Source organism: Sander lucioperca, chromosome 10 (genome assembly GCF_008315115.2).
Source record: "Sander lucioperca isolate FBNREF2018 chromosome 10, SLUC_FBN_1.2, whole genome shotgun sequence".
Taxonomy (NCBI): domain Eukaryota; kingdom Metazoa; phylum Chordata; class Actinopteri; order Perciformes; family Percidae; genus Sander; species Sander lucioperca.
This window is the reverse complement of record NC_050182.1, coordinates 5,825,816-5,835,293: the sequence shown is the minus strand read 5'-3', so window position 1 is coordinate 5,835,293 and position 9,478 is coordinate 5,825,816. Positions and strand designations below refer to the sequence as shown.

General features: G+C 40.8%; 1 protein-coding gene across 3 annotated transcripts in view; it reads left to right on the top strand.

Annotated features, from left to right (window-relative positions):
* LOC116062590 (complement C3-like) overlaps positions 1 to 9,478 on the top strand; it is a 78,513-nt gene that overhangs the window by 7,111 nt on the left and 61,924 nt on the right. For all 3 annotated transcript variants that reach the window (XM_036006702.1, XM_036006703.1, XM_036006704.1), the window contains exons 9-16: positions 437 to 557; positions 1,697 to 1,812; positions 2,593 to 2,739; positions 3,557 to 3,656; positions 3,774 to 3,868; positions 4,795 to 4,986; positions 5,078 to 5,233; positions 6,212 to 6,341. In XM_036006702.1, coding sequence (XP_035862595.1) covers positions 437 to 557; positions 1,697 to 1,812; positions 2,593 to 2,739; positions 3,557 to 3,656; positions 3,774 to 3,868; positions 4,795 to 4,986; positions 5,078 to 5,233; positions 6,212 to 6,341 — 1,057 coding nt within the window. The remainder of the gene's footprint in view (positions 1 to 436; positions 558 to 1,696; positions 1,813 to 2,592; positions 2,740 to 3,556; positions 3,657 to 3,773; positions 3,869 to 4,794; positions 4,987 to 5,077; positions 5,234 to 6,211; positions 6,342 to 9,478) is intronic.

Below are 9,478 nucleotides of genomic sequence, written 5' to 3'. Positions count from 1 at the left end.
AAAAACTGAGACATTTCCCTTTGTTTGTGCCCTTCGTTTACACGCAAACGGAGAATTCTCCTCTGAAAACGAGTCTTTCTAAAAACTCCAACCAGAGTGGAGATTTCTGAAATCTTCGTTTGCACGTAAACTGAGACAAACGGAGGTTTAGGCAGCCGAGAGAGAGAGAGAGAGGAAGTGATTTGTTGCTGTTGTTGCTATTTTGGGGATTGTGATTGGCTAACGTGGGCTTGAGCTACAGGTCTGGCATTCTCTTGACAGCATATATAAACGGGTACGTGTAAACAAACACTTTTCTGAAAACTGACAGCTGTGCACGATGTTATTTTTGAAAACAGAGAGATTGAAATGTCCGTTTATGAAAATAGCCGGACACGTGTAAACATAGCATGTATCACTATATTTCAAAATGCATTTTTCTATCATGTGAAATTAGATAGAGGAGGGTATTGGAGAGGTGACACTGAAGAGAGAGCACATCACACAGACTTACCCAAACATCTCTGAACTGGTGGGGAGCTCCATATATGTAGCTGTCAGTGTGCTGACGGAGAGCGGTAAGAAAGAGACTGTTTGTTCATGCTTGTTCACTATGTTTGCTCATGTGTGGGTCAAATTAAATATCAGTACAACCCAGTCTCACGGCAGTTCGTGAAATGGTCACGTTATTTTCAATCTATTGATTCGTGTACACGGACACGTTTATGTCGTTTTTTTCGTGGTGGTGAGCACGAATTTTAATGTAATGTATTTCAATGGGAAGCATATTTCATGATCACAGCACGACTACGGTAGCGAGTAATATGAAAAGACGAAATTCCGCGTAGGGAGTTTGGCTAGGGTGGTGGAACAATACAGGACTTTCACCCAGGAGACCGGAGATCATGTCCAGCGTGTGACGTTTAATTTCCCCGTTCTTCTTTTCCTAAACCCAACCTCCGTGTAGATGCTTCCCATTCTGTGCTGAGCACCACGAAACAAAACCAAGATGACTGTGTCCGTTTACACAACCCGTTCCGAACTCGTAAAATAAGGACGAGCATCTGATGTGAAGAAAAAGGCGTCTTTCAGCGTGTTTGTGTAACGCACCGGGGAGAGCAGCAGTTAGATAGGATTTAGAGAGTAGTATGTAAGGAGGTTGGTTGGTGGGGGGGGTGGATGGGTCAAACACAGGACTTTCACCCAGGGGAGCGGGGTTCAAGTCCCGCTTGTCACGCTTGCTATAGTCATTTTTTTCTTTCCTCCCGCGTGTCACGGAACCGTACGCCCAGCCACGACCTTTTCCTTAACATAACTGCGTCAAAAGGGACGGCAATAGTCCCGACCAAGCGCGTTTACTTATAGCGCTAAAGGAGACTTTTAGCGTCAATAAGAACGACAAAGGCACCTGACCAAGCGTCCAAATTTTTACGAGATGAGTGTGAGAACATGTTGGTTTACACAAATCAATAGATTAAAAATAACGTGACCATTTCACGAACTGACGCGAGACTGTGTTGATCAGTATTATCAGTTTATTACCATTATTATTATTATTATTATTATTATTATTATTATTATTATTATTATTATTAATAATAATAATTTCCCAAAAAGAAGTGATATCAACATGCATTGTTCTGTATCAGTTAATCTAGAAGAAAGTAAACAGATGTTAAAATCAATTTTGTGTTTCTGCATTCATTCACAATCACAGGTGGTGAAATGGTGGAGGCGGAGTTGAGAAATATCCAGATTGTTACATCACCTTACACTATCACCTTTAAGAAAACGCCCACATTTTTCAAACCAGGAATGTCCTTCGATGTTACGGTAAAGTACTTATTTAGATTTATATAAACTACCAGCAAAAGTATGGCTATATTTCTACTTACAAATAAAAAAGCCATTACAGAAAAAATTACTGATTACAGTTACTCTTTGGAAACACAGATGGCCAGGTCGCCTGCTAATTAATGTTCTTTTAATAATTGTAATTGACTCGAGAAATGTTTTGATCTGTTTTGAGTTTCATTATGATGTACAGTAAAGGCATAATACTTAGTGCACAGTAGGGGTGCAAGATATATCGACTCAATATCATTATCGCAATATTATATCGAAAGTGTCGCAATAAGTATGCAATATTTAGTATTACAATACAATTTATATTGTGGAGCGCTGCGTCCCGTCCGTTGGCTGTGTGGCTTAGTTGTAATTGATTAAGAGCTTGAAACGCTGTAATGATCAGCTAGTTACCGTGCCACGTGCACACGTGCGTACCACGTGCGTGCATATTTCAACAGAGTGACAGTGTCTACTGACAGTTGAGTGTTGTAAGAAAACTTGTTTAATTTGTTAAGAATCTATTTTGATGCGTTTTCCCGTAACTTTTGTAATTTTACATATGTTTAAAAATATCGAAATCACTATTGATATCGCAATATTCATAATCGATATCGCAATATCACATTTTGTCAATATTGTGCAACGTATTGCACAGCATTAAAATTAATCTCATAACATGAGTTTAGCCTTACGTAATAAGACGTGTTTTCATAAGACAGTTAAACGTCTTTCTGATTGTTCAGCTGTTTGTGTTTCTGATGGCAGGTTGAAGTTGTGAATCCTGACGGCACTCCGGCAGAGCGTGTTACAGTGGTGATCGAACCCGGCCAGGTGGACGGCACTACTGTAGCCAATGGCATGGTAAAGCTTTCCGTCAATACAGAGGCGATGGAACAAAGACTGACAATCACCGTAAGTCTATAAATGTGGTTTGCAAATGGAAGCTTAAACCTACATTAATCAACAATTTTGATATTCACTTGAAGAGCAAGGAAAGCTTTCACCTGTGGATCCATGCAGATTTTTAGCTTCCTTATTGTATTATATATATATAATATACTGTAAATGCTTGTAAAATAACTGTACAGTATGGGAGTAGTAAACTTCATATTGCCATCATTATGTTTTTTATTTTTTATTGCCATGGTTTTATGTCAGTTAGCCTAAAAGCTGGTTTGATTTGCATTGAGAGATGATCTTATGGAAAGTACCCCATGCCAATCTCTAGGTATGGTGAAGGGTATGTGATGATGTGGGGTATGGTGAAGGGTATGTGATGATGTGGGGCTATTTTAATTCCAAAGGCCAAGAGAACTTTATCAGGATGCATAGTATCCTGGATCCATGAAATAACTGGCCTTTAAAAATAAAAATCTGCCTGCCTCTATGGAAATTTAACATAGGGGTGTACTGACTTATGCCCCCTGTATTTTAAGGAAGAACATTGGTGTCCTTAAAGGTTGGATTTTTCCTAATTTTTGTTAATTAAGGCATTAATATCAATTTCCAAAAGATGATTTATTTTATTCCTCTTTTTAGTCAACTTTAGCATGGGTTCATAAACTTATGAGTGCCACTGTATTTAGCAATTTTATATTGCTAGGCTACGCTATGCCAGGCAAAGCCACGATAAGTTAGGAAAGGATAGAATAGACTCTGGACTTTTCACTAATTCATTATTCAGCTGTTTGTATAGTGAATGCTTACCTGTGTGTGTCGTTAATTGCAGGCAAGGACCAAGGATGATCGTATTTCAAATGAAAGGCAAGCATCAGCCACCATGGTAGCTCTCCCATATACCACTCCAAGCAACAAGTACATCCACATAGGTAAGGGACATAATAACATCAGATTGGGAAAAAAAAGGTGGTGGCATTGGCAAAGTATGCACCATGCACTACATATTTTCAGTGTCTAACACTCATCACAACATGTCACATTTGCAGGTGTGGATACACCTGAGCTGAAATTAGGAGACACCCTGAAATTCAACCTCATCTTCAACAGGCAGGAAAAACAAGGCAATGACATCACATACCTGGTGAGAGATGTTTTACACCTGCATGTGTGCATATTAGAGGATGGATACCCGAACCGAGCCGTACCCCACGGGCCGGGCCGGGTTCGGACAGATATTTAGAAATTATGTTGGGGTTTGGGTCGGGCTTGGTCACATCAGCGCGATAAGGCATTTGACATTCTAAATTTAAAACAGCTTATTATGTAGGTGCGTGCCTGTGTTAACGTGCACTTGTTGCACCGTGTGCGCTGATGCGCTCATCTGTTGACATTTCTGAATGCCTTCCTACAGTTGCTTAATAAGGCTTTCCACACAAACACACGTACATGTGTCATTAGTATGAGACAAAAATGAGACTTTAACTGTGTCGTGCTCGGGCCGGGTTCGGTTGCTGCTCTGTCGGGCTCGGCGAGCCAGGCTTGGACAGAAAAATGCGGCCCGATCCGCACTCTAGTGCATATACCAGTCCTTCCAGAAAAATGGTTTCATCATGGCTTCTTCGCGGGTTTGCAGCTTTTTGATGATGTTCACGTCGCGTAATTATGTCACTTCATAACGTTCCCATGGCAACAGGGGAAAATGGCTGCTCTTGTGTGAAGTAAATGCAACATTTTTCAACTTCCTGCTAAGATATATGGGACTTTTTTGCAACGAAAATGCGGGGATTATGAAATCATACAAGCTCCGCATATTTTGCGTGGAAATCGACAATTTATGCGGCGAAAGTGCGGCGTATTTCAAAAAAATGTGGCCCCCGCATAAATATGCAGACTTTGGCTGATTATGCATTGAATTATGCAATCGCATAATCACATTTTTCTAGATGGACTGATAGACAACTCTTTTTGTTGCATCCCACAGTCTGTCTACAGTACATGTAAGCACCTGTAAGTACATGTAGTCTATACATGTCGAATAAGAACTGATATTCAAATATGTGTCCCTAGATCCTGAGCAGAGGTCAGCTGGTGAAAAATGGACGTTACAGGAACACAGGTCAGGTTCTGATTTCCCTGAATGTTCTCATTACCAAAAACATGCTGCCATCGTTCCGCATCGTAGCCTACTACCACACAAATGGCAATGAAGTGGTATCAGACTCTGTTTGGGTGGATGTAAAGGACTCCTGCATGGGCTCGGTGAGACACACAACACAGATGTAGCTGACTTTAGCCTTTAACAAATACAAAACTGTATGTCCCATTTATTGACCTCCCTTTTCACATTTAGCTGAGACTGGAACCATTGACATCCGCTCCATCCTATGAGCCTCGCGGGTTGTTTGGTCTGAAGGTCACTGGAGACCCTGGGGCCGTAGTGGGACTGGTGGCAGTTGACAAAGGCGTCTACGTCCTGAACAACAAGCACCGTCTCACCCAGAAAAAGGTCATTTCTTTATTTTATATTTAAAAAATTTTACTTTAAAAAAGAAATATTTAAGAGGGGTTTTCATTTAACCTTAGTGTTGTCTTCCCGTCAAAATTGAAAACATTGAAAATCAACTCTTTTTGACGCTTTTTTCAATGTTTGTCACTTTTTGTTTTGACGTTTTCTACACTACGTAACACTAACTTATTAACTTTAGTTTTACACTTATTTTTGGAATTTATGGTAAATAAACATAATTTATAGGAAATTATACCTAATTTTTGAGTTAGAAAAGCAGAAATTAGTAATTATTTAGACTAAATTAAAGGAATGTATGTTGATAGATAATCACAGACTGGAATAAGTATATATATATATATATATATATATATATATATATATATATATATATATATATATATATATATGTAACTTTTACTTAATACTATTTTGAAACCACTTCAATTTTTTCAAATACTATAAAATTGAATAAAAAACAGTACAGATACAAGTACAGATTTGTACTTGCCAAAGAGCATTGTGTGGAATCATCCATGTTATTTTGGGTAATTAAAATGGGGTAGTTAAAAAGAAAACTGATATAGGAATTTGGAAAATGGATCAAATTTGACCCGAGGACAACATGAAGGTTAAAAGTGCTTGAAAAATTACACACATGTTGACTTTCAAGTTTGTTAGCTTTTGGCTAAAGAAATATCCGGCAAATACATTGTGTGATTAGGTGTGTCTCATGCCATATCAGAAATTTCATATATGTTACAGATACAGTATTTCTGTTTAATTTACATCCTGTAAGCTGCTCCTGTTTGTTTGTATTTCAATCAGGAGAAACTTTGTTGCGGATATGCAAAATGTATTTGTACATATGCAAAATATGAAATGTACAGAGTCTTTGGTGGTGGTGGAAGAGAGAGAAAAGTGATGAATTTACTCTGTGCTTCATTTGTGTGCGTGAATGACCTCCACCCTGCTCAGGTGTGGGATACTGTAGAGAAGTACGACACAGGCTGCACACCAGGTGGAGGGAAGGATGGTATGGGTGTGTTCTACGATGCTGGGCTGTTGTTTGAGTCCAACATGGCTTCTGGAACTCCCTACAGACAAGGTGACAATACTTTCATTTCCCCTTTCCTGAACATGCCCCTCTTTAAGCCTTAATGTTGTACCAATGAAATATCTAGTCTAATTTAATCCTACTACACACCGAGCCGATAATCGGCCGTTGGACCAACACGTTCTCACACTCATCTTGTAAAATATGGACGCTTGGTCAGGTGCCTTTGTCATTCATTGACGCTAAAAGTCTCCTTTAGCGCTTTAAGTAAACGTGCTTGGTCGGGGCTATTGCCATCCCTTTAGCGCTATTAGTAAACGCGCTTGGTCGGGACTATTGCCGTCCCTTTAGCGCTATAAGTAAACACGCTTGGTCGGGACTATTGCCATTCCTTTTGACGTAGTTATGTTAAGGAAAGGGTTGTGTGTGGGAGGAAAGAAAAAAGCGACTATAGCAAGCGTGAGAAGCGGGACGTGAACCCCGCTCTCCTGGGTGAAAGTCCTGTGTTTGACCCATCCACCCCCCCAACCAACCTCCTTACATACTACTCTCTAAATCCTCTCTAACTGCTGCTCTCCCCGGTGCGTTACACAAACACGCTGAAAGACGCCTTTTTTGTCGCATCAGACGCTGACAGCTACTGTCCAAACGTCCTTATTTTATGAGTTCGGAATGAGAATGGGTTGGGTCCAGGTAGCTTTGCATAAAAAATGGTTGTCATTCGCAAGGCTACTTTTACTTTTATACTTATCCAAGCCTGTACTTTGTTACTTTTACTTGAGTAAAGAAGTTAAATCAGTACTTCTACTTTTACCAGTTTACCACTTTTATCCGCAGAGTATTTTTTAACACAAGTAGCTGTACTTCTACTTGAGTATGGGAAGTGAGTACTTTTGCCATCTCTGACTTCCGGGATTGTTCAGGTGCCGCCGGAAATTCTGCCAGATGTCCCTAATTTTCGGCCGGTTGTCTCTCACCTTCAGCTGTCTTTGTGTTGGCGTTCTAACCTCCGGTCAATTTATGAGGACTATGGTTAACTCCTCCTCAGATCTCTGCAGGGTAAATCCAGACAGCTAGCTAGACTATCGATAGTTACGTACTGTAACTCCAGAATCTATGAGTATAGGCTTCGCCCTCTAAGAGCTGTTACTATAGAGCTCAACAGTGACCACCCATTTTTTTCAGCTCTGTCTCCAGAAGTGTTTTCCCCCATTCAATTGTTTCATTGACATTTCGAAAACTGCTTATATAGAGAGTTTTAAGCCTGTAACCTGCCAACCAGCTACGAGATGAATAGTGAGCATAACACATTTGATTTGGCGCAAAAAAAAACATTTTGAAAACGGCAAAAAAGTCCAAAGGTCGGGAGACCGTGTAGAGAAACTATCTAGCTTCTACAACCACGTAGACATTATGGGATGGTTTAGACATCATGGGATGGTTTAGACATTATGGGATGGTTTAGACATTATGACAGACATTCTAAATCCTTATGGAGAAAATCAATGGGATTTTTACTTCCGGAGTCGGCTGTGGGTGGGACTGCTGAGGTCTATTGGGTTTATCCTCGTGCATGCACAGTCGTGAAGATTTCTTTCCGTCCGCAGTTACTGTTATATTACAGCTGCGAGACCAGAGAACTGCTCCCAACATCAACATTTTTCTTCAGCCAATGTTGGTGTCACAGGTGGCCTGGATCTTAGAGGGCTATGCCTATACTCATAGAATCTGGAGTTATAATACGTAACTATCATTCTATTTTGTATAGGCTTCGCCCTCTAAGAGCTGTTGCTATTGGGTTAAGGGTGAAGCTGATGTAGTCAATGCCACCTGTAACACCAAAATCCACAAGCAGATAGCATAGACTAGCTCCTCTTCCTTCTCACACTGTACAGGTTGTTTTATGTAACAAAATTATATTGTTTGCTTAAAAACCTGATAGGCTATCTCCATGACTGGCCTGCTTAACGTTGTGAGGCCCTGCCGCATGGATTCTGAAGGTGCTCCATAATTTAGATTAAAATCATCATTAATTAATGCAAAGCACATTCCTCATGGCACTCTGGTGCAGGAGGATGGAGACATGGTATACCAGAACTAATAGCGCATCACATGCCGTTAAGTGCGGACAAGGACTGTGTGAATCATGGAGACACATTGCGCAATGAAAGTGGATGAAAAAAGGCACGGAGATGTCCAAAACGCTGTTGTGCAGATGTCAGCCACTGTCATACCTCTGAGGAGGGCCGTGGGTGCTGATAACGCTCTTGTGGAGTGTGCCCGGATGCCACTCCCTCTCCACTAAAAGCGTGGGTGGTAACCTCACACAGTCGGTGAGACAGCCGCTGTTTCGAAAGAGCCGCGTGAGTGTTATATACTGGACAAACAGCTGCTCCGCCTGATGTCTGCTGTGCATAAAACATACTGCGGACACCGTTGTTCTTCGAAGTTTTCAAACTGCTTGTCGCTGAAGAAAAATAGGGAAGATAGATAGATAGATAAGATCTAGGGAGCAGATCTCTGGTCTCGCAGCTGCAGGGCACAAGGGCGCGAAAGAAATCTTCACGACTGCGCATGCGTGAGGGATAAACCCAAGAGCAACAGCTCTTAGAGGGCGAAGCCTATACAAATAGAACTGTCCAATCTTTTCTGCTGCACGACTAAAACAACTTTTGAACGTATATGTTTCACCAAAGCAAGTTCCTTCCCGAGGCTATTTTGCAGAGGCTCTGTCATTGAGTCTGGTGCTTAGTGCCGCCCAAAATGATTGTGATTGGCTTAAAGAAATGCCAATAAACCAGAGCATGTTTTACTCCCATCCAGGAATGCTGTGTGGACTAGACAGACCTTCCTCCGCAGAGCTGTGGAGGAAGGTCTGTCTAGTCCACACTAGGGGTAACTGAAATAATGTGTTTTTGATTGAGTCAACCCTTTAAGGCATTTATATAATGTTTTAACATTTCAACAAATAAAAAGTGCACTTGTAGATCCATTTTTTCACCCCCACACCATCCATGTGTCTAACCCATAGACTGTATAAAATATGAACATAGTCAACGTGATGTCACCCATAAGTTTCTGAAGAGCCAAAAAGAAGCTCAAAGTGGGCAGCCCACCTGTCACTCAAAGCAGAATGCCCTATGCAGAACTTTAAGCCTGAATATAGTTTAAAGGGGTGAGTTATAAAA